Consider the following 25,140-nt stretch of genomic DNA (forward strand, 5'->3'; position numbering starts at 1 on the left):
AACCATTTATACGACATAAAAAGGGAGAAAAAAACAAATGCCTTGTATAGGCACAGCATGTTATCTGAGAATTTTTCTGTTTTTAAGTTTGCTATTTTGGACAAGGTGCAAATAGACCTGAGAGGTGGGGATTGGAAGAACATTTTATGTAAAATAGAGTTAATTTGGCAACTAAGGCTAGCTGCTAACCGGAACCATGGTTTAAATGATTTTATATCTATTATACCAGTATTGAAGGAAAAGGCAGGAAAATATGAAGTTATAAGCACCTTAACATTTTAGTTCATTTAGAACAATTTTTTGAAATTTATTTATAGTGCATAAATTATTTGTATTTTCTCATGCATTTTATAATGGTGATGAAAATTTTTTTTGACTTAACTTAATTTTAATAGTGTAAACTGATTTGTTTTTATTTTAGCCAATAGCAGTTGATTTTAACCTATTTAAATATGTTTTCTCCTTGTAGTAATTGTTCTGATGAAGTCAACTTGGATTGGTGAAAGCATTTAACAATTTGCGTTAAATAAAACTGTGTGGAGTCCTGAAACCCTGGTGGTGCAGTTTTTGGTTCATTTGTTCTTCTCCATCTATAGCTTGTCATAAGCAAAGTCCAACACCATATTTTTGCATGCTATAGGTCCCCCTCTTTAACTCTGGAAACTCACACCACTTAAATGAATTGGAGTTTCTCCCCATTCAACTCGACACCATACTCCTGTGGGACTCAACTACCCCATTTTTATACAGCTGTATAGATGCTGCAGCACCTATCCAAAGTAAGCTCAGGATGTATTCCAGAAAAACAAAACACCCTGGTGAAATCCCAGCATTAATCGATTGTACAACATAGAGGGAAAACATGTCGGGAAAACATTTCCAAAACTAGGAAGTGCAATGCACAGCAAGGTAAAAGCTTTCTCATCAAACAAAGTAAGCAGCTCAGAGGAGTAAGTCTGCCAAAACTAAGTATGAAGTACAAATTGCCTCCCAGGCTAAGGACAGTTATAAGGCATTCTTCAGCTATGTCCACAACCTCAAAAGCAGTACACAACAGTGTGCCTAACTATTTGTAAACTGAGCCACTTCTGCTGTGAAATTCAGCTCCAGTTTTACCCCACTGTCACCTGAAGATGTCATTCAAGAAATACACCCAACCATTACCCCCTAGTTATTACTGTGGAACAGATCCTTAAAGCACTCTCCAAGGCCATAAACACTGTATTGATGGGACCCGATAATATCTCGGGATGCCTTCTTAATAGCGTGAAACTTGACCCAGGAATCTATTGACTCATAAGACTTACTTATGACATATGTCAAGCAATGGAAAAAATTGTCATGGATTTGATAAATAATGGCAGGTTTTGGTTTTGTTAAGGGCAGGTCATGCCTTCTCAGCCTGGTGGACTTTGAGAGGGTCACCAAAGCAACAGATGAGGGTAAAAGAGTGCATACTGCCTACCTTAACTGTCAAGGCATTTGACACAATACTCCACTTTGATATTGTAGATAACTCACCAAGTTGGGTATAAACCCTCATGCCACTCAGTGGATAGTCAGCTGGCTCATTAATTGATCCAGGAAGTCCGGATAGGGGAATCCACCTCCACAGAGATGTCGGTCAGTCAGTAATTGAGTCCCACAGGGTTGTGTAATAGGTCCACCCCATTTTGACATCTACTTCTCAGAGGTCAAGGCCAGTCAAGGACCTGTGGCTGACCAAGATTGCAGATGACTGTGTAAACTAGCAGCTGTCATAGAATCCCCTCATGACACCAATATCCTCAAATGGTTAACACAGACAAGTGACTGGTGCCAGAACCGTGGTTTTAAAACTCAATGCCAAGAAATGCATTATAGTGCGCTTTGGGAAGTTGGCTACTCCAGGAAACTACCTCATTGATAACACACCCCTAAGAGTAGACTCAGTAGTCTGGGATTTGGGGACTTCTGCAGTCAGTAACCAGGCCTTCAACTGACATATATCTAAGGCAATAAGTAAATCCTTCTTTGTTGCTCATCTTAAAAGCAACAGTAAGACATTTCAGTTCAAGGAATTAATTGTTTCACTGTATTCAGACCTCATCAGGCCCATCGTTGAGTACAATGTCCCCTTCAGTATGCACCTAACTAGTTACATGCAACAGCTGGAACATCCACAGGAGTTCCTCAGAAAAAGAATATAGGGCCTTAACATATCCTTTGAGGATCATCTCAAAGCTCTATCTCTGTACTCGGTCTCCTACAAATTGTTGAGGGACAATCTGTGTCTGACATACAAGGCCTCCTTGTCTTGGATCCTACTCTGATGGACCTCTTACATATCCACCAAACAAGTAGCATCAGAACTACCCCATCCAGGGACTTAAACCTTGTTTGTGACATAAATAGGATATGTTGGAGGGACAGGTATGTCTCTCAGAGAATGCCCCTTCTCTGGAGTTAGCGTCCTGTCCATGTGAAGCAGAGTTATTCCCTGACCCATTGTAGCATAACCTTGACCAATGGATGGGAAATTGGAAGTTCATTCCTTGTCTGACATACATTTCTCTAAAGGACGGATGCAGCCTTGACCTTTCACTTTCCACCTCCCAGTTGTTGTAAGCTATGATAATTTAATCGTATAGGTTAGGCTACTGCAGCAGTGATCAATATGAAGAACATAGTACAGTTGTGTAAGTAAACATACCATAGCAGTACTTGTGCGTGAAGTGGCTTCCATATAAAAAATGTGGAATAAATCCAAGATGCAGTTCAGTTTCAAGTATTCAATCAAAGCAAAACTTGTCCGATATAAATCCAAATGGTTTATTGTGCACGAACAGACAGAACAAAAACAGAGATGAGCGCTTTCACTAAAGTTAGCTTCTTCAGATCATTACATTTTCACTTTGGGTTAATGCTTTATATAGCGTTCTCATTAGTTATTAATTGGAACATTTGTATCAATTAAACAATTTCTTAGAAAAAGGAGGGAAAATAATACATTCAAACATTTAAAAGTGAAGCGTCATTACAAAGTATCATAAGAAACACCAAGTACCAACTACAGACAAAATTTATATAACATACTATACTACATTAAGAAATTAAAATGTATTAAGAACTGTTAAAAACATTAAAAGAGAGAGGGTTTTGCTATACGGAAAAATCATTAGACACTAGATGTGGGATGTTCATGTGGAGCGTGAATTCCTATAGTGTTATTATATATTCTGTCATACTGTATAAATACTGTATAAATGAGTGGCCTCGATTAATGTGGTGAAAATTTAAATATGTGCTATTAAAGCCATGGCATTATCCTCAATAAAACAGTGATTTATAATATTTTATTTCCTGAATGGAATATAATAGAACTTATTAAACCATGATAAAGTTGTAAAAATATAGATATAAGAACTCCATGTGTATTAATGAATATATAAGTAAAAACATGAATGAGAAATAATAAATATGGTTATTGATAAAAATATATAGAGATGGTTAAAACTTAATTAAAAATATATATATAACCAATATGTGTATATATGAAATGTAATATGTATATATGTAAATATATATATAATATGTAGTATGATATAATGTTTCATTATCAATTGATCTATAAATGAAATTGTAAAATATATATATATAAAGATATGATAAATTGATGAGCAAGAGTAAATATGTGATTGAAACTGGTTAATGTTTGAGGCTTGATTGTGTATGTGTATATGTATATGTATGTATAGCTAGTACGTGTATGTGTAAAGTGTGACATATATATAAGTAGTGTTGTCATATCACTATGCTTTAGCGAAACATGTCATGGAAGCAGGTGTACAACATACTTTTACATTTAGGGTTTTAGAGGTCATAATTCCAAACCCAAGGGGAGGAAATATAAGATGTCATACCGAAAATAGGGAAAGTGGTTGGATAATTTTATTAAGAGCAGATAGGGGGCATGGTTTGAATGAGAGGGCATCGATCAAACCATACCTAAAGCAAAGAAGACATATTAAATAATGCAATGGTTCACATTCATACCTACATTTATATTTATATCACATACTTATATATGGGCATTTATACTCCAATCATTTATACATTAAACTTATCATATCTATTCTTTACCCATCCATCCCATTTACCCATGATATCATGAACTTAATGTTCCCTACACATAGCTTAATATGATATCATATACATTTACATTTTCAATCATACTTTACTTATATACATCTTGACACATATTCACATGATTCATACCTTTATATACTTACATATTTATTATACACTTTTACATCAGCTAATTTATGTACACATACATATATTTATACATTCATATATTATTTATTTTTTATATATACATATTTATACATTTCATACATTTATATATACAACATATTTTCATATACATATTTTTTATACATATTTATACATATATATTTATAGAAACATTTATATTTATTTATTTATTTATACATTTATTTGTATATATTTATATATTCATGTATTTATATGTCAATATGTTTACACATCTCACATGTACATACAGATTTCCACATAGTCATTTCAGCATATATATATTAAGATATCACTTATACCATTCAATCATGTTACAATTATATCTGTATACAATTGATAAAAGTGATATGACAACACTACTTATATATATGTCACACTTTACACATACACGTACTAGCTATACATACATATACATATACACATACACAATCAAGCCTCAAACATTAACCAGTTTCAATCACATATTTACTCTTGCTCATCAATTTATCATATCTTTATATATATATATATTTTACAATTTCATTTATATATCAATTGATAATGAAACATTATATCATACTACATATTATATATATATTTACATATATACATATTACATTTCATATATACACATATTGGTTATATATATATTTTTAATTAAGTTTTAACCATCTCTATATATTTTTATCAATAACCATATTTATTATTTCTCATTCATGTTTTTACTTATATATTCATTAATACACATGGAGTTCTTATATCTATATTTTTACAACTTTATCATGGTTTAATAAGTTCTATTATATTCCATTCAGGAAATAAAATATTATAAATCACTGTTTTATTGAGGATAATGCCATGGCTTTAATAGCACATATTTAAATTTTCACCACATTAATCGAGGCCACTCATTTATACAGTATTTATACAGTATGACAGAATATATAATAACACTATAGGAATTCACGCTCCACATGAACATCCCACATCTAGTGTCTAATGATTTTTCCGTATAGCAAAACCCTCTCTCTTTTAATGTTTTTAACAGTTCTTAATACATTTTAATTTCTTAATGTAGTATAGTATGTTATATAAATTTTGTCTGTAGTTGGTACTTGGTGTTTCTTATGATACTTTGTAATGACGCTTCACTTTTAAATGTTTGAATGTATTATTTTCCCTCCTTTTTCTAAGAAATTGTTTAATTGATACAAATGTTCCAATTAATAACTAATGAGAACGCTATATAAAGCATTAACCCAAAGTGAAAATGTAATGATCTGAAGAAGCTAACTTTAGTGAAAGCGCTCATCTCTGTTTTTGTTCTGTCTGTTCGTGCACAATAAACCATTTGGATTTATATCGGACAAGTTTTGCTTTGATTGAATACTTGAAACTGAACTGCATCTTGGATTTATTCCACATTTTTTATATGGAAGCCACTTCACGCACAAGTACCTAGCCTTTTAATTTACATTGGATTTATTTTGAACTACCAGGTATTTGCTGCGTTAATCCGTTGGGCCGTTATCTTCTATACTTTCATACCATAGCAGTAGTTTGATCACTGCTAAGGTAGCTGCTCCCTCCATCCACTGCTTTGTTTTTTAGTGTGTGTTTTTTTTATTTATATACCGAGGTGTAGGCATTTATTTTTGTTGCTCCTTGTAATGTCCTGTCAGGGCTCAGCCTCCATCTCTCAATTGGCATGAAAGCTCTGAGAGGCTTAGTGCCCAAACCTGTCTTTTAGTCTGCTCAGCCTGAGCTGACTATTTTGGTTTCATGGAAGGCCCCCCTGAACCTTTGGAAGCTGGCTCTCTATTATATCCTATGCAGAATATAACCCATGTAGCTTAGGTTACCGCAGCATGAATCATTGAAACATCTATTGTTATGGTAAGTTTACTTACACACCTGTACTTTTCATATCTTCCTTGAGTGCATTTGTTACCAGAGTTATTCATAACTTGGCAGTTTGTCATATGTTTTGCAGTTATTCGCAGTTGTATGTTTGTAATAGTGGTTTGCCCATTCAGTGTGTGCGCATCTGTCTGTCTGTCTGTGTGTGTGCGCGTCTGTTTGTGCGTGTGCATGTGTGTGTGCGTCTCTCTGTGTGTGCGTCTCTCTGTGTGTGCGTCTCTCTGTGTGTGCGTCTCTCTGTGTGTGCGTCTCTCTGTGTGTGTGTGTGTGTGTGTGTGTGTGTGTGTGCGCGCGTCTGTGTGTGTGTGTGTGCGCGCGTCTGTGTGTGTGCGCGCGTCTGTGTGTGTGTGCGCGCGTCTGTGTGTGTGTGTGTGTGTGTGTGTGTGTGCGCACGTCTGTCTATCTGTGTGTGTATGTGTGCGTGCGCGTCCGTCTGTGTGCGTGCGCGCGTCTGCCTGTTAAGTGTATACAGCTGTCAAAGACTGTGGTAATATAGTATATTTTGTGTAGCGACTTCACCTTTAATTTTTTTTTTTTTTTAACTTATTCGTAGCTGCTTGATTTGGGTTTTGAGCACTAGGTTTTGTTTCATTGTGTCACCTTGATTTTATATCTCCAGGATCCAGAGAAGGGACCAGCTCCTACATTCCAGCCTTTCCAGCGCAGCTTTTCCACAGATGAAGAGAACACTGAGGTATTTAGGAACTTTTTTAAAGCTTTCTGTTTCCTGCATTTTTTTCAAGCTTTTTAAAAGTCAGTGTGGTATTTTGTAGAATGCTTCCCATTGTTTTATCCCAATAGAAGTGTACACTTTACATGCAGACATAGATGATCAGTAAAGAATAACCTGATAAAAAGTTCTACTACAAATTCAACAGGAATTTACTTCTACTGTAACATACATCAGTTTTATGATTTAGACAGTGATTGTAACTTCTATTTTGTTTAATTACAGCATTTATAAGGGAGATTATCACGTGTGAACATATATGCATACCTCTCCCAAGAGCAGCTGTACCAAAACCACAGGCAAACCACAGGCATCACAGGAAGAGTTTAATTGGGGGGGGGGGGGGATGTGCCCTTCATACATGACTGTTCACTTCTGGTACCCAACTGTCAACTCAGAAGAGAAAAAATTAGTTGGTTGGTTTGTTGCCATCGCTGAAGTGGACATATACATACATCTTTCTAGAGTAGTTGTAGCAGAACCAGACATGCCACAGGGAAGGGGGTTAGTGGGGGTGGGGGAATTGGGTGCCCTGCACACATGTTGTTGGCTAACCTCTGGCACCCAGCTGTCACCTGTAAGGGGAATAAATGCGGTAATTGGTCTTCACCCTGGCTGAGGTGCCACATCCCTACTTTTTGCCAAGGAATGAATGGGCCTGATCAGGTTATTGCCTTGGTTAGAGTGCAGATCCAGTTCTGAGCTGTGAACTTGAAGAGAATATTCTTTTAATTTCTCCAGGTCTGCAGTCTAATCTTAGCCATAAGAGGCAATCAGCTGATGTTAGGAACCTGGGTGGGAATTCACAGATATGCTCAGAATTAGTCCAAAATGACAAAAAATACACTGATCCCACAGACATTGCCAACATCCTAGCTGGCAGGTTCAGCGCAAACTTCTCCCCCCCCCTCCCCACCAAAAGGGCAAATATCTATCCCAGCAGATGCTCAGGTGGGAGCCGCCCTCTCCAAAGCAAAAAACACAGCATCAATGGGACCAGATGGTGTCCCAGGCTGCGTCCTACATGAACTCCAAGAAGAGCTAAACCCAAACATAAAACTACTGTTCAATCTCAGCCTTACTACAGGATATGTACCCAAAGAGTGGCGTACAGCAACAGTGGTCCCTCTCCACAAAGGTGGTGCCTCAATGGACCCTGGAAACTATTGCCCCATAAGCCTGACTAGCTTGGTCTGCAAAGCTATGGAAAGGATCATCGTGGACCTCATAAATAAAGATATTGGGGACCTACAGACACTGGATCCTACCCAGTTTGGCTTTTTTAAGGGCAGATCCTGCCTCTTAAACCTGGTTGACTTCTTTGAAACAGCCAGCAAGGCCATTGAGAAGGGAAGGTGGTCCACACAGCCTATCTGGACCTCGCAAAGCCTTCGATACAATACCCCACTCGGGCATTATAGATAAGCTCACCAGCTTAAATATAAACCCCTATGTCACTAGATGGGTTGCAAACTGGCTCAAGGACAGAACCCACATGGTTAGAATTGCTGGAGCCATGTCAGACTCCAAACCAGTTACAAGTGGCGTCCCACAAGGCTCAGTCCTGGGACCTCTCTTGTTTGGTATATATTTCTCGGAGGTACAGGCCAACACGGAAGGACTGTGGCTGACCAAGTTCGCAGATGACTGCAAACTGGGCGCCATAATCGACTCTCCAGCCGACACAAGCATCCTCCAAAAGGGCCTCATAGAAACAGACAACTGGTGCCAGAGCCATGGCCTCAAGCTAAACGCCAAAAAGTGTATAGTCATCCCCTTTGGCAAAAACAAAGTGCCCACAAATTACCACATAGGTGGTAATCCATTAAGTACAGAAGAAGTCATTAGGGACCTGGGGACCCAAGTTGATAGCAATTTCTCGTTTGACAGCCACGTGGCCAAAGTGGTTAGAAAAGCATTTTATATAGCCCACCTAATCATGAAGGGATTCACATCTAGATTAGGGGAGGTCATCGTGCCTCTTTACTCATCCCTCATCAGGCCCATAATTGAGTACAATGCCCCTTTTGGGATGTACCTTACCAGACACCTGCAGCAACTGGAAAGACCCCAAAAGTACCTCACCAAGAGGATCAAAGGGCTATGCTGCCCGGTTAAAGAAACTCCAGCTGTACTCAGTGGCATACCACCTGCTCAGAGGTGATCTGTGCCTAACGTATAAAGCCATGTCCAACCCGGAATTAATGGACATGCTGCACCTCAGAAAATCCAAATCCCATCGAGCTATGCACTCAAGAGACTTGAACCTCAGCACTGAAATAAATAGGACATGCTGGAGGGAAAGATTCGTAACCCAGAGGCTCCCTTCACTCTGGAATAAAATCCCAGTCCAGGTTAGGCAGAGTCCCTCATTTCCTCTCTTCAAGAGGAATCTTGATGAGTGGATGGGAGATCGTAGGTTTACCCCGGGTATCACTTCTGTGTCACTGTTAGACACAGGCACAGTATACTAACCTCGAAAAAGGGCATAGCAAAATTAATTTAAAATGGGTGGCGAAAGCCAAACACTTTCTGGCTAGACTTATAAATGCCCTAGGGGCAGATAGCCTAGTATGAACCTATATGCATTGCTTTGGTTGTTTAAAATGTATTTATTGTATATCTTTATGTTGTTATAGATCCACTATGCACACACGAGCGTGCACACACACACACACACACACACACACACACACACACACACACACACACACACACACGCAAATCTATCTCTGAATTTGTGTGCGTCTTCTTATGCGTACAGATGTACCCACACTTATATGTGTGGTGTGCTGGTGGATTTATGCATACACACACATACGCTGGCATGCAGGAGGTAGTTGTATGCTACTAACAGCATTCGCGTCACTGAACCTTTATTGCTAGTTTTACAAGTAAGAGTTTTTTTCCATTTGTTGTATGCCACTTGACAAGAATATTAAAATTGTGACTCAAACTACAGAAACTATATACCCTTAAGCTTAACCAACCTTATCTGTAAGGCCATGGAACGAATCATCATGGGCCCTATCAATAAGAACATAGGTGATCTCCAGACCCTTCATTTGACACATTTTGATTTTGTCAAAGACAGGTGTCATGCCTGGTAGACTTCTTCAAAAACATCACCAGAGCCATAAATGAGGGCAAATATGTGCATAGGGCATCATTGCTAAACTCTCCCATTTAAATATCAACTCTTATGTTGTCAGGTGGGTTGCTAACTGGCTCACCTTCAGATCATACTCAGTCAAAGTTGGGGATTTTACCTTGATCAGCAGATGGTGTCATCAGTGTGATTTTACAGGGGTCAGTGCTAGACCCCTATTGTTTGGAATATACTTATCAGAAGTTCAGGCAAAAATAGACTGGCTGTGGCTGACTAACTTTGCTGATGACTGCAAATTGGGTGTAATCATTTAATCCCCAAATTATGTCAATATACTTAGAGGGATTTACACAAATTAATGATTGGTGCCAAAGACGTGGACTCAAACTCAATGCTAAAAAAATGTATTATCATCCCATTTGGTAAAAATGATATCCTTGCAGACTATCATATAAATAAGAATACCCTACATTAACAACTCAGTAGTGAGAGAATCGGGACCGCAAGTTGACTGTAGCCTAAACTTTGACCACCATGTGTTTTCTGTGGTAAAGAAGGCATTCTATGCTGCTCACCTCCTTAGCAAAGGCATTGCCTCAAGTAGGCCAATAATTGAGTACAGTGCTCCCGTTGTATGTACCTTACCTGGCACCTGCAGCAACTTGAGAGACCTCAGAGATTTCTAGCCAAAAAAATTCAGGGTCTCCAGCACATGTCACACACTGACAGATTGAAGTCACTGTCAGTGTACTCAGTAGCATACAGACTATGTAGAGGAGACTTGTGCCTGGCCTACAGAGCAATCTCAGATCCATAACCAATTAAAATGCTGCACATCTGCAAGTCCAATGGGACAAGGGTCACCCGCTCCAGGGACCTTAACCTGGTCTGCGACATAAATAGGACCTGCTGGAGAGACAGATATGTCTCTCAGAGGTTGCCACTCCTCAGAAATAGGCTACCAATTCACATTATACAGAGCCTCTGGGCTAGAACCGTGTTTAAGTATAGCCTGGATGACTGGATGGGAAAGCATAAATTCCTTGTTGGGGAGTTCACCTATAACCCTCCTAGATATGGGCAGCCATTGCTAAGATCTTGAGTTTAGGCTAGATCCTTAATATTGGGTTTCTCTAGTATTATATTGGGTACACACGGCTAGACTTATAAAGACCTTTGGGTCAGTAGCCTAGTAACCACCTATGAACCTGTCAAATAACAAGAGTATTCTTGCCTTCAGTCATCTATATTTTTAGAGATGATCTTACTTGAGTGTTGGCACACCCTCAGACTACACATCATTTTTTTCAGGATAACTGTTGGCAGTATCCCTAAGAATTTGGTGGTGGGAGGTACTTAGGAGGAAGCAAGCTCAGCAACAGGTGGCCAAGAGTAGACATGACATCAGTGTGCCATTACAGAGTTGGGGTTGGTTATACAAACAGAATGCAAACAAGGTACTCCCAGCTCAAAATCGGACAACATATGTATAGTTCAGGCACAGAGAAATCGGCAAAAGGTGTGAGGTGAAGAATAATTGGACATTTTACACAATGTTGTTTTCACACTGGGCTCAATTCAAGAAGTGGCACTGGAAACAGCACCGGTACCAGTGTAGGCACAAATTCATTCACAGTATCAGTGGACGTATGAGAATAACAGATAATAAACACCCTCAGTACAGGTAATTAGGTGGCCTAAAAAGGGTACTACAGCACTATAGAGACACTAGGAAGATGCGAGGTTCTCCAGTTGTATAGATCATAACAGTAAAATAATGGAGGGTACACACCCTGCTACTGTTGGAGGCTGATTAAAAGAAGTTAAAGGCAGCATTACACCTAGCAAGCTATTAGCTGGGTGCACAAAGCCATGGGGAGGCAGTGTGAACTTTATGGGACAAACTCCAAAATATATGTCATCAGTAACACAACAGATTGTTTTTCATAGCCTGTTGTTTAGCAGTCCTATGTGGAGCATTTAGCTGGTCAAACTAAGAATATTCTAAGGATAAACAGGCACAACCTATGAGTGATCAAGAGGTGAAGAACTGGTGGCTGAGTCCAGCTTCAGGGGCCACAGAATGGAAAGTAGTACAGTGCCTACAGCATTACTAAACACTGTGCCTACAACACAGAAGCCCACTCACACAGTTTCGTCATAGACTGGTACTTAAGAAGGAGCAGTTCTCTGCCTTGAGAAGGGTAACCTGTTTACCCAGCTTCAGGTGAGGGCTGCAGTGAAGAAAGCAGTGGAGTGATGAAGCTTGGACCCCAAACATATACCCCACGCTCAGTTAGATTCCACACTCATTTAGCATAGTGGCAGCTTCTCATGTAAAGTGGGCGAGGATTTAGTGAGAGAAAGTCAAGAAATTAGGAAGATGGAAGTGCAATGCTTATGAAAGATAGCTGAAAAATAACCTCTTCTACCATGCCTAACATTACTTTTATTTGCAGAACCTGGGTGTTACCTGTAAGACACATATTGCACCTTCCAACAATACTTTTGTTGACTGGAGCTTCCTGCATGTTTGATCACCTGGAACCTTGCTGGTGCTCTTCCATGTGAATAGTAACACCCATCTTATATATCACCTCATAGAACATGCTGACATTACCTGCAGTGTATTGGGTCTATATTACCAAAGAGAAAAACCCTATTCCCGAATACCTAAACGTCGACACCTATACTGCAAACTGTGAAAATCCCAAACACACTAAACCGCGAAAAAAAAAATATCTAACTGCCATAGTTGGCCAACCCCACCACCCGCTACATACTACCTACCCAAAGAAAGTAAATAAAACACACACATGCACTAACCAAACCCCACTTCTAACCTAAAGTAAAGCACCAAAACAGTAACTACCACACATGTCCCCTACACACATATACCCAAACAAAATAAGTAATCCACATACATACATCTGACAAAACCCTACCTCCAACACTACACTAAACCCCAATTACACAACTATCTATGCACTATCCTTAACCCTCCCTAACCCTAAGGTCCGTAACTACCTCACACTTTCCCTACAGCCATACACACAAACAAAATAAACAATACAAATACATACACTTAAAATAACCCTGCTTATAACATTACCTATCTATACACTTACCTTAACCCAAATCCTAACACTAAAGTTCTATCTATCACACACTTACCTAACGGAGCTATACCGAAGATGGGCCAACCAAAACAAATCGACATTTCGTAATTCGCGGTTTTGTACATTCGGGATTTCCATACTTCGCCCAATACAGGTTGACGTCTTCGTATTCGCTCATACGGTTTTTCGTGTTCGTAATACAGACCCAATGTATTCTGGAACAAAAGGTATAATGTAAAATGTGTGTTAAAGCTAAAAGTATGATGTTAAGTTGTCAAACTCGCCTTCATTCTTGCTGGATGGGTTCGGAGCCGATCCTCGGCTCCGACTCGGCACTTGCTAAGCTCGAGAGCTAATTTTACCAGCTCGGGGCAACCCTATATCCCATGATGCAAGGCGTGACTACCCAGATCTCGTTTGCCGCTTCACGAAGAGGTCTTCTTTTACCAGCTCAGGTAGTGTTTTTGTGATTTAACTTTCTACAGTAAAAAATCTTCCCTTTTTTCCAGCCTTTTTTTGTCACAGTATTAGAGTTAGTCTTTCTATAGCTATCTCCTTAACCCTATACTCCCTCAACCTAATAGGTTTAGTTATTTTCCCCTTCAGGCCTTAAGCCTCCCTTTCCTTAATTCCTGTCAGGGTGTTTGAGTGTTGTACTTGGTCCCCCCCCCCCCTTTTCTTAAGTTAACTGTGTGGGTGAACTTTGTGTGTGTGCACTGGGCATAATTATGTCCAAAGAATCGAAGGTCTCGGGCTTCAAGAAGTGTGACTCGTGCTGTCAGAAGATGTCTCTGACAGACGGTCACACTTCTTGCGTGTACTGCCTGGGACCTCTACACCTGCAGGACTCCTGTGCTATTTGTCATTCTTTTAGCCACAGAGTCCTGCAGGAACGTAGGAATAAATGAATCCTATGAGGCTTATTGAAGCCGGAGAGCTCCCCGACCAAGACCGGGTCGGGGAAGCCACCTAAGCCCCAGGCTTTGAGTTCGAAGCCTTCGGCTGTGGCTCCGACTCCTTCGGAGTCTAGGTCGGCTCCGGTTGGAGCCGATCTTTCTCTCTTAGAGGCGGTGGTTTCGGTGCCGGCCGGCTCCGATACACCTGCATCGAAGTTGATGTCGGCTCCGGCTGGAGCCGACATTTCCATGTCCCAGACTGGAGCCGATAAGTTATCGGCTCCAACTGGAACCGAGGGGTCTTCGGCTCCGATGGTTCCGACTAGGAAGAGATCTCGGTCTCCTTCCCTGGAGTCGATTCGCTCGGCTCTGGGATCTCTGCATTCGGAGCGGAGCCATCGGAGCCGATCTTCTCTTCCCACTCTCTTGCTCCCAGACCCAGAGATCCATCGCCCCAGGTTTCCCCACTGGGAAGAACTTCCTCTTCCGAGGTTTCTCCTGATCCTTCGGGGGAACCCCCGCGTAAGAGGACGTGCAAGAGGAAGCACATAGACTCCCCTGAGTCTACAACATCCGATACTGACTTAGATGAGTCGGAGGGATCCCCAAAGTCCCCCTCTGAGGATGTCTCCTTTTCAGACATCTTGGAACTCTTTAAACAGAGGGGAACTGGCCTTCCATTAACCCCTCCGAGGATGAGTCAGTATACCTGGAAGCTTTTGGATCTCGACCTTCCCCTTCCTGGTTGTCTCCACCTTTCGACCCTCTCATGGAAGTGGTGGCTCGAAGGGCGTGGGCGGCCCCAGATTCTGTGGAACCAGTCCCTAGGAGGCCATCTAAATTTATCACGGCCCTGGTAGACAAGCAGTTTCTCACCAAGGGGGTGTCTGTTGATGCCATGGTGGTGGCAGCTGCCACCAAGAAGGAACTTGCCGATCCTTCTGTACCTGTCCATCCTCCTAACAAGGAGTCTAGGACCATGGATAGGCACGGTAAGCGGATTTTTTCCTCAGCGACCTTCACTATGCGCTCGCTGAATTTTCTCTGTCTCTTTACCTGGCTTCAGAGAGATATTCTCAAGGAACTAGGTGAGGTAGTACAGGATCCGTCAGCTGCCGGGGCTCAAGAAAGAAATTACCTCGCAGCTGGGAATCCTAAATTCCTTAAACTCCTCCATGCGGCTCATTTCTTATGCGGCCGATGGAGCGAGTAGAGTCGCAGGCACAGGAGTGGCCCTTAGGCGTCAGTCCTGGATGCAGCTTTGCAACTTCGCAGTTCCCTTTAAGGCGTCCTTCACAAATACTCCCTTCGACGGTTCGGCTTTGTTTGGACCTCAGGTGAAGGAAACATTGACCAGATGCGAGCAGGATGGCAAGACTCTTTCTGCCGTAGGAGTCCATTTCTCCACCCCTTCAAGACCTTATCCTAAAGGTCAGAAGGGAGAGAAGATGTGGTTCCGTAAATCTCGGGGAGTCATGCCGGACGCACGTGGTCAGTTTACCCCCAGAGGCAGAGGGGGTAATAACAATAGACGCCACCCTAGGGGCAGAGGGGGTCTGCAGAATCAGGGTAGCAGAGAGCCTCTCCCTGACAAACCCTTCCAGCATCCCTGAGGTGTTGCCCGACTGTCCACCCTTGGAGGCAGTCGGGGGAAGATTGTCGCTGTACCCAACAGCCTGGCTTTCCCTTTCTCAAGACGTTTGGGTACAGTCGATCATATCGGAGGGTTACAAGATTCCCTTCTAAAACTATCCTGTTCCTCAGAAGGTATCCCTCCCAGACGTTGCACCCGGTCTAAGGGAGTTCTCAAAGCTGGAGGTATCAAAACTTCTAGCAAAAAGAGCCATCCAGCCAGTTCCAGCAGACCAAATAGGATCCGGGATCTACTCAAGATTCTTTTTGGTCCCCAAAAAAACGGGAGATTGGAGACCAATTCTAGACCTCAGCAGACTAAACAAGTTTGTCAAGAAGGCAAGATTCCGGATGGTCACACTTCAGTCCATTTTACCCTTTTTGGGCAAGGACAACTGGATGTGCTCAGTAGACCTTCAGGATGCACTATCACATAAAAATTCACAGGCGCTCCAGAAGGTTTCTCCGCTTTCGGCTGGGGACCAGTCATTTTCAATTCGGAGCCCTGCTCTTTGGTCTCACTACAGCCCCCAGAGTGTTCACCAAATGCATGGCAGCGGTCACGGCTCACCTGAGACGTCAAGGATTCCAGGTGTTTCCATATCTAGACGACTGGCTCCTCATGGCCACCACCAGGCATCAACTTCTTCAGGCCAGGGACTACACTCTTCATATGTGCAGCCAGTTAGGAATTTCCATAAACTTCGAAAAGTCCTCCTTGTTACCTTGCCAGTCTATTACCTTTATAGGCGCAGAACTAGACACTGTTGGGATGTCAGCAAGACTCACAGATCAAAGACTTCTGGACATCCAAAAATATGTTCAGATCATCCTACTCAGCAAAAAGATCAGGGCCAGGTTTGTCCTGAAGGTGCTAGGACTTATGGCGGCTGCCATCGTACTTCTTCCTTTGGCTCGCTTCCATATGCGGCTACTGCAATGGATGTTATTCACCCAGTGGTCCTTTCAACAGCTTCCCATGCGCCACAAGATCATCGTGACACAATCTTGCAAGAGTCACCTGACCTGGTGGATTTCTCCCCCTCAAGTCCTCCAGGGCAGACCATTTGTTCCCACGGCCCCGGTTGCCACAGTCACATCGGATGCCTCCCTGATCGGGTGGGGGGGGGCATTATCAGGGCAGGATGGTCCATGGCACTTGGCAACCCTTCGAATACCATCTGCACATAAATGTCCTAGAGATGAGAGCAGTGCTTTTAACGTTGCAAGCCCTCAACGACTTTCTTCCTTTAGGAACTATTGTAGTTCAGACGGACAACATGTCCGTAGTATGGTACATCAACAAACAGGGCGGGACCAAGTCCTATCCACTGTGTCGAGAAGCTCTCAGACTTTGGCAGTGGGCAATCTACTCTCATCGGTTTCTGATAGCAACGCACATCCCCGGGAAATCCAAGTTCATTGCGGACAGATTGAGCAGAGCTATTCTCATGCCTCACGAGTGGTCTCTCAAACAATCAGTAGTGGAGGAGATTTTTCAGAAGTGGGGCTTCCCTTGCTGCGACCTTTTTGCTACACCCCAAAACAGCAAATGCCCAGACTTCTTCTCCCTCTTTCCACTCCCAGGCCAACCCCAACCCCCCAGAGACGCTCTAACCCAGGTTTGGCCCAGGGGACTTCTTTATGCTTTTCCTCCATTCCCCTTGATACCTCAAGTCATTCAGAAAGCTACCATTTTGAGAGCCAAGTTGATTCTCATTGCCCCTTACTGGCCTCGACAAATTTGGTTCCCGTTCCTTCATCGCCATATATTGGTACAGCCTTGGCGTCTGGACCCAGTTCCGGATCTTTTGACCCACCAGTCGGGTCATCTGCACCAGGCCATTCGCTCTCTCAACCTCACCGCTTGGTTGCTCCACTTCCTTCATTAGCCAGGCTTCCTATGATTTCTAATCCTGTACGGGATATCATAGTAGCTTTTCTAAAGTCCTCTACCAGAAAGATTTATGCTAGTAAGTGGTAGCGTTTTTCCTTCTGGGCAAAGTCCGGGGATATAGACCCCTTTACTGCCCGGTTCAGTCAGTTTTGGACTTCTTAGCTGAGATTTTTCAGTCGGGTTCTTCTTCTTCGACAGTCAAAGTCCAGCTGGCAGCGATCTCAAATTTTCATGTTGGCTTAGCGGAGCAGAACATAATGTCTCACAAGCTTTGTAAAGCCTTTCTCAGGGGTATCTTTCTACTAAAGCCCCCAATTAAAGATCCTCCTCCGCAATGGGACCTGAATTTAGTGCTGACATCCCTAATTCTTCCCCCCTTTGAACCGGCTGCTGCATGCTCTTTGAAATTTCTCTCTTGGAAGACAATTTTTCTGGTGGCTATTACTTCAGCTAGGAGAGTGTCTGAACTTCATGCTCTCTGTGTTCGACCTCCCTACTTGGTTTTCCACAAGGATAGAGTATCTCTAAGAACAAATCCATCCTTTTTGCCCAAGGTGGCTTCCCAGACGAATCTTAACCAGTCTATTGATCTTCCAGTATTTTTCCCGAATTATTCGGACAGAGCGGAACAGAAACTGCATTATTTGGATGTTCATCGCCAGCTCAGATACTACTTGGATAGAACTAAACAATTCAGAAAATCTGATCGGCTTTTTCTTTCTTATGCAGAAAACAGAAAAGGTCTCCAAGGTGACCTTATCAAAATGGCTCTCTTCCACTATTTCCCATGTTTATCTCCTTAGGGGCAAAGACTTTCCCTCTAAACCTAAGGCACATTCTACTAGAGGCCTAGCCACATCTACAGCCTTTCAGGCGAGGCTACCTATTGACACCATTTGTGCAGCAGCCACTTGGGCCACGCCTCATACCTTTGTCTCACATTACAAATTGGACTTGGCCTCCAGAGACAGAGCTAGGTTTGGTTCCACAGTTCTCAAGAGTCCGTTTCATTGAGCCACCCAGGATAGAGGTGCTAGGGACGCGGTCCCATCCAGCAAGAATGAAGGCGAGTTTGACAACTTAGCATTAAGAAGTTATGTACCTACCATAACGTTCCATGTTAGTTGTCTTCTCTCGCCTTCTTTCTTGCGTTCCTCCCTCCTTTCCCCCTAGCCTGGACAGACCTTGAAGTTGTACTCTTCTCTGGGGACGAGTTTATTCTTCCTATGGACTCCAGTTGTGAGTGGTCACTAGTTTACTAGTTCCCCTGTGTTGTGTTTACACATTTGGTTACTTTCTTCTCCTTCTGTTGGAAGAAGATAATGGGCATATTTCTATAGCTACCAAATGAGATCTGGGTAGTCATACCTTGCATCATGGGATATAGGGTTGCCTCGAGCTGGTAAAATTAGCTCTCGAGCTTAGCAAGTGCCGAGTCGGAGCCGAGGATCAGCTTCAAACCCATCCAGCAAGAAAGAAGGCGAGAGAAGACAACTAACATGGAATGTTATGGTAGGTACATAACTTCTTAATATTTACACTGAGGCTACACAATTTGCTGAGCTGTACACCCTTCCACAATCCTTACTGTTGCCTACTTGTGATACTTTTATCAAGTGTTCAAATGGCATTTTTGATGCGTGCAGTTCTTGCTCTGTATACCATTCTTCAGCAGACAGACTGCTGTCCATCCATATGGTACATGGCCAATTCCACCCTAAATTGTAATCTTTTATAGACCGAGAAATGGAACATGGCTGGCACAACAGATTTCTATCCCAAGGAATCCTATGCTTATTGAATTAACTTCCTGTGCACGTCAAGCAATCCTAGACATGGTCTGTATTCAGTAATATTCTGAATAAATGGCCTGGAAATCATAAATCCTCTTTGGGGTTATATAGCATGGTGCTCAACTCACTCATATAGCATGGTGCTCAACTCACTCATCAGTGTTTGGGCTTAGCTGGCTATGCTTATTAATGGTCATTTGAACTGCATGCCTAGTATATACCTATGAACTTAGCAACCTAATATATAATTATCAAGTATCTTACAAATGTGCATGCTGCTTATAGAATATATATAAGCAGACAAAAATATCAGTTTATTGATGAATGTATTTCTGTAAGCCATTTCATTTGAATGTCATGATATGGTCATTAATATATACTACTGACCACACTAATTTTCATACTGCCATGACTGTGACACATATATCTCTGAAGTGCACATGCCCTGCATGTCAACACACTGACTGCATAGTTTAGCTTTACACACTGCTATTTTTCCTTTCTGAATACCCCCTACTGTGTTTTATGTCCTGTAAGAGTACCGACTCTATACTCACAAAACAAGGTACCTGCAAACAAACATTTAATTGTTTATTTCAATATGTAATGAAAACAACAAATAGATGTGCACTGTACTCTTCAATGTACCATGAATTAAACCTAACTTTTGTTTGAAATAATTTATTTTCCCCTTATTTGTTTATTCAGCTGTTAAATTGTTTGTGTACTTATTAATTGCAGCTTGATAACCATGCAAGTGGTAGGCTGACGGACCTTTTTGAGTCACAACGTGAGCTCCATGGTACAAAACGTAAACAGATAATTGTAAATAGAATAAATAATTATACCACTTTCTGAAGAAATGTCAAAACAGTTGGGCAAAATGCAGAAGTGGAATTCGAGCAAGATGATACTTGAAAAAAAATATAGCAAATGGAAATGAGGTCAAACTATAACTACAACTTTGCAGGCAAGAATAGCATTATTGCTCATGCCTGAAATATTTGTATGTATGTACATATGTAAAATGTATAAATATAAATATGGTGTTTAGTAGAGTGGCTATGTTGTATAGAAGGATCTCTCCATTTTATTTATTTTGTTAGTTTTATGTGCAATGCTCTTCCTTGAACTAATGAGTATGTATTATAGATGTTTTTCATTTTCTTTATTCATCAGCACATTTTCTCTTTGCAACAAAATATCACACTTGATTTCACTTGCAGTTTACATTGTTTCACCTCATACATTACATCAAAATATCTGTCTATGCCTAGATATGATAATTATGAAACAGTCAAATAAAACTATGACTTCACATGGAACTTGTGTGTCTACTTGCTTGTTAACTTTATTTTATAAAATACATGAAACTGAAATTTCACATGGAATATGTATGTCGGTTAACTTATTTATGTATGTATAAAGTTGTACTGGCTAGTGATAATTAGACACAAAAAAGTCTGTCTAGTATATATGAATATGCATGCAACAAAAGACATTAATTTCTTGTGATTTCATGACATTTCAGTTATAATTGAAGGCATACCTCTCAACCTTATAGTGCAGAGAGAAAAGCCTTGATAGAAACATTTAAATGGCTAAAGTAGTTACCAAAGTCCAAGGTAAGAGTAGAGGACAGTAACTTTACTCAAAAGTGTTACACAACAGCATTACCGTACAACTAGAAGACAGAGTCCATATGACTCGAAGATGACTAGTTACTCCACAGGAAATACCCTCTGCCACTTATCCCCCCACTGTTACTAAACAGGTCCTCACTGCCCTCTCCAGAGCTAAACACACTACAACAAAGGGCACTGATAACATCCAGGGATGCCTGCTAAGTGGTTTGAAACATGACATGTCATGCCAACTAGAACCTCTATTAAGCAACAGCCTCCAGACAGGCTTCGTCCCTAAGGAATGCAGGACTGCAATGGTCATCCATCTACATAAAGGTGGACCATCAACAAACCCATGGAACTACAGAGCCATAAGCTGGACTAGTCTTATATGCAAGGCCATGGAAAAGGTTATCATGGATCTAATAAATACATTGGAGATCTTCAAACACTGGACCCATCCCAGTTTGGTTTTGTCAAGTGTAGGTCACACCTGCTAAACCCAGTGGACTACTGTGAGAAGACCACTTGAACCATGGATGATTGGCAAAACTGTGCATACTCAACCTGGTAAAGGCATTCAACACACTATCTCGCTTGTGTATTATAGACAAACTCAAAAATGTAGACATAAATCCCTATGTAACCTAATGAATAGTCACATGAAGTTAGGGTAGGGAATCCACCTCCACAACTACTTCTGCTACTACTGGTGGTCCACAGGACTCAGCACTTGGACCTCTCCTGTTTGGAATACACTTCTCTGAAGTCATAGCAAATATAGAGGGTCTTTGGGTAACCAAATCTGCAGATGACTGCAAGTTGGGTGCAATGACCAATTCCTGCAAAGATGTAAACATCCTTAAGGAGGCTCTGAGAGCCAAGTAACTGGTGCCAGAAACAGAACCTAATACTCAATGCCAAAAAATGCATATTTATACCCTTTGGGAAGTTGACCACCCCTGCAAATTACAACATTGATAACACTCTCCTAACAGTAGACCCAGTGGTAAGGGACTTGACAACTCAGGTTGACAGTAACCTGAACTTTGATCACCATGTGTCCACAGTGGTGAGAAAATCCTATGTGGGGGCAAGTTGTAAGTTATGGCATTGCATCCAGATCCAAGGAGATTATAATCCTACTATACTTAGCCCTGATTATACAAATAATCAAGTACACTGCACTCTTAAGCATGTACCTGACCAGAAATTTCCAACAACTATAGTGGTCACAGAAAATCCTTAATAAAAGAATACAGGGTGTAAAAAAACATGTCTTATGTGGAAAACCCCAAACTTTTGTCCCTGCACTCAGTCTCCTACAGACTACTGAGGGGCAGTCTATACCTAGCCTACAAGACCTTCTCAGATCCAGCCTTAATTTAATAACTTGCCCAACATGCACAGCATATGAAACCACCTTCTAAGCATGTATTAAATTCCTACATCTTTGCTGAGCAACAAATTCAAATGAAATTGGAAACGGCAATGTCTACCAGACATAATCTGGGGGTCAGTACAGTATATCTAATAAACACTGCTGCTTAAAGGGTCAGACAGCCATAGATCTGCTCCAAATGAAATACAGAAGAGAGCAATTCTAGAAAGCAATAGCATATATTAAAAACAATAACTGAAATTATTCTAGAATTGGTTAGTTTAATTGTAAATACATTTATTTGTTAACTGGTTAAGTTAACTGGCCCGTCATGGATCCTTCTCGGCTACAGTGCAGACAAGAGAAAATATGAGCAATATAGTGTGAACAGTCAATTAGCTTGTTTTGGAGAGGGGGTAAGTAACTGTGTATGCAAAGAGAGCTAACTTAGACACAAGGAGAATGTGCAAAAATCGTCATATGGATAGTGATGAGAGGCCAGACCTGAACCCTAGACTCATCAGGCACAGATATTACCTATAAGCCACAGTATTGCACAACACATTTTTGAATCACCTATAAGGGTATTAGGATACCTATCAACACGATATAAAAGTAGGGTTCCTATTACGCGATCGAAAATACCTTTAGGTGAATACGAAGATGTCGAATCGTATTGTGCAAAGTACGTAAATCCCAAACAGTCAAAACTGCGAATTTCAAAATGTCAATTTGTTTTGGTTGGCCCATCTGCGGTATAGCTCCGTAAAGTAAGTGTGCGATAGATAGGACTTTAGTGTTAGGATTTGGGTTAAGGTAAGTGCATAGATAGGTAATGTATGTAAGAGTTAGTGTAGTGTTAGGTGTAGGGTTTTTTTAAGTGTATGTATGTGTATTGTTTATTTTGTTTAGGTGTATGTCTGTAGGGGATGTGCGCAGTAGTTATGGACCTTAGGGTTAGGGAGGGGTTAAGGAGAGTGCATAGAGAGTTGTGTTTGTGGGGTTTAGTGTAGTATTGGAGGTAGGGTTTTGGTGCTTTAGTTTAGGTTAAAAGTAGGGTTTGGTTAGTGCATGTATGTGGTTTATTTATTTTGTTTGGGTAGGTAGCATGTAGCGGGTGGTGGGGCTGGCCCGACTATGACAGTTCGATATTTTTTTTTTCGCGGTTTAGTGCATTCAGGATTTTCGTGGTTCACGGTATAGGGGTCGATGTTTTGGTATTTGCGCATAGGGCTTTTTGCTTTGATAATATAGACCCATAAAAATACACTGCAAAACAGTGAAGCAGCATAGAGAGCAGTAATCATACTCGATCCAGAGAATTAAAGTGCACAGTCCATTGAACAGTATAACAGTGCTGGATATCAAGGAGTAAACTAAAACAGTTGTGAAACATCAGGTAGAAGGCAAGCAAAACCTAGAGGGAGCATATTTGTAAAGAAAATAAGTGAGCAGGGTGCTGTGGGTCAAATCACCTTCAAATTTCAGATGGGTTGAATTTATATCAGAAAGGACCAAGGAGGTGTATGACATCTGAAAGCAAACTAAATATGAAAGAATGGTGCTATAGATGTGAACTAAAATGGGTAGGCTTGAAAGGAAGAAACCACACCTCTGCTGGTTAAGTGAAACAGCACATGTGGGCTTTCAGATCTAAAACAATGTTTAGTTACTGATAAACTGAGAAAAAAAGAAGAATCCGTGTCCACAAAGAGAAGGTAAGGGACTGTTTTGCTTCTAAATCTACTTCTTCAATAGTCCAATTTATGGAAACAGTACATCTTGTTCACTTTCATAGGTCTGCATATCTTGATTGAAATAAGAGTCAAAAATACAATCATGTCTTTGCTCATCCCATTTCACAGGTAAAAAAATAATTTAATGTGAAAAAGAAAATCAGAGTATGGCTTAAGGACATTACAAAGACAGTATAGTTTGCTTCACATTAGGCAGTAAACACAAGTCCTGAAGACATACAAAACAGTGTTTTATTCTTGGGTTTTATGAGATGTCAGAATGCAATTTTGAGGAACAGAATTTGATTGATTTTATTTCAGACATTTTATTTTAGCCTAAAAACAGGCTTCTCTCCTATACTTAAAAATATGCCGTGGCAAAAAGCCAGGGATTGTGATGCGAGCTCAAATCCTACTATTGTCATGTGATGGATCAGGAATGGTCATGTGACTGGGAGGCAACTGGTCTTAGAAAAGAGGCATACTGTTGCATACTTACATGTGAGCACGCTTGTCAGAGAAAGCTATTTTGAGCCTGCATAAAACTTGATCTTTGTGACAATGGCCATAAGTAATGGGATTAATTTCTAAGTATAGTGGTGACCCTGCAGATTTGCATATTAAGTGAAAGTATACATAGAGGATTGCTACTCCTCATATCTTACAAGTATGCAAAATGAGCATTATGAGGGCTGTATAATACATGGCAAGTCATGCCAGTCTATATTGGGGGACACTCTGTACAAAAAAAAAGTAAAGGCTTAATAAAATATTTCTTTACTAGTCTGCACCTCACACAAATGTATGATTTTAACAGTAATAACTAATCAGCCTTACAGAGGGACCTAAGGCTGTGGCTGATGATTTCCAAATTTCTTTTGATGTTGGTGTTTACAGAGACTACATTTGACTGGTAGGAACAATTCTGCTGACAGCATTAAAGAAACTAAGTAATACTATTTTGTTTATATGTTTTTTAATCTGACAGGCAACCACCAAAGATGAAACAGGAGAATTGAAGTGGGTA

General features: G+C 40.9%; 1 protein-coding gene across 3 annotated transcripts in view; it reads left to right on the plus strand.

The window, feature by feature from the left end:
- Positions 1-25,140, plus strand: part of NELFE (negative elongation factor complex member E) — a 360,551-nt gene that overhangs the window by 67,480 nt on the left and 267,931 nt on the right. For all 3 annotated transcript variants that reach the window (XM_044083278.1, XM_044083277.1, XM_044083276.1), the window contains exon 5: positions 6,815-6,889. In XM_044083278.1, the coding sequence (XP_043939213.1) occupies positions 6,815-6,889 (75 nt within the window). The remainder of the gene's footprint in view (positions 1-6,814; positions 6,890-25,140) is intronic.

The sequence above is a fragment of the Protopterus annectens genome, chromosome 9.part0 (genome assembly GCF_019279795.1).
Source record: "Protopterus annectens isolate FY-2018-M chromosome 9.part0, PAN1.0, whole genome shotgun sequence".
NCBI lineage: Eukaryota > Metazoa > Chordata > Ceratodontiformes > Protopteridae > Protopterus > Protopterus annectens.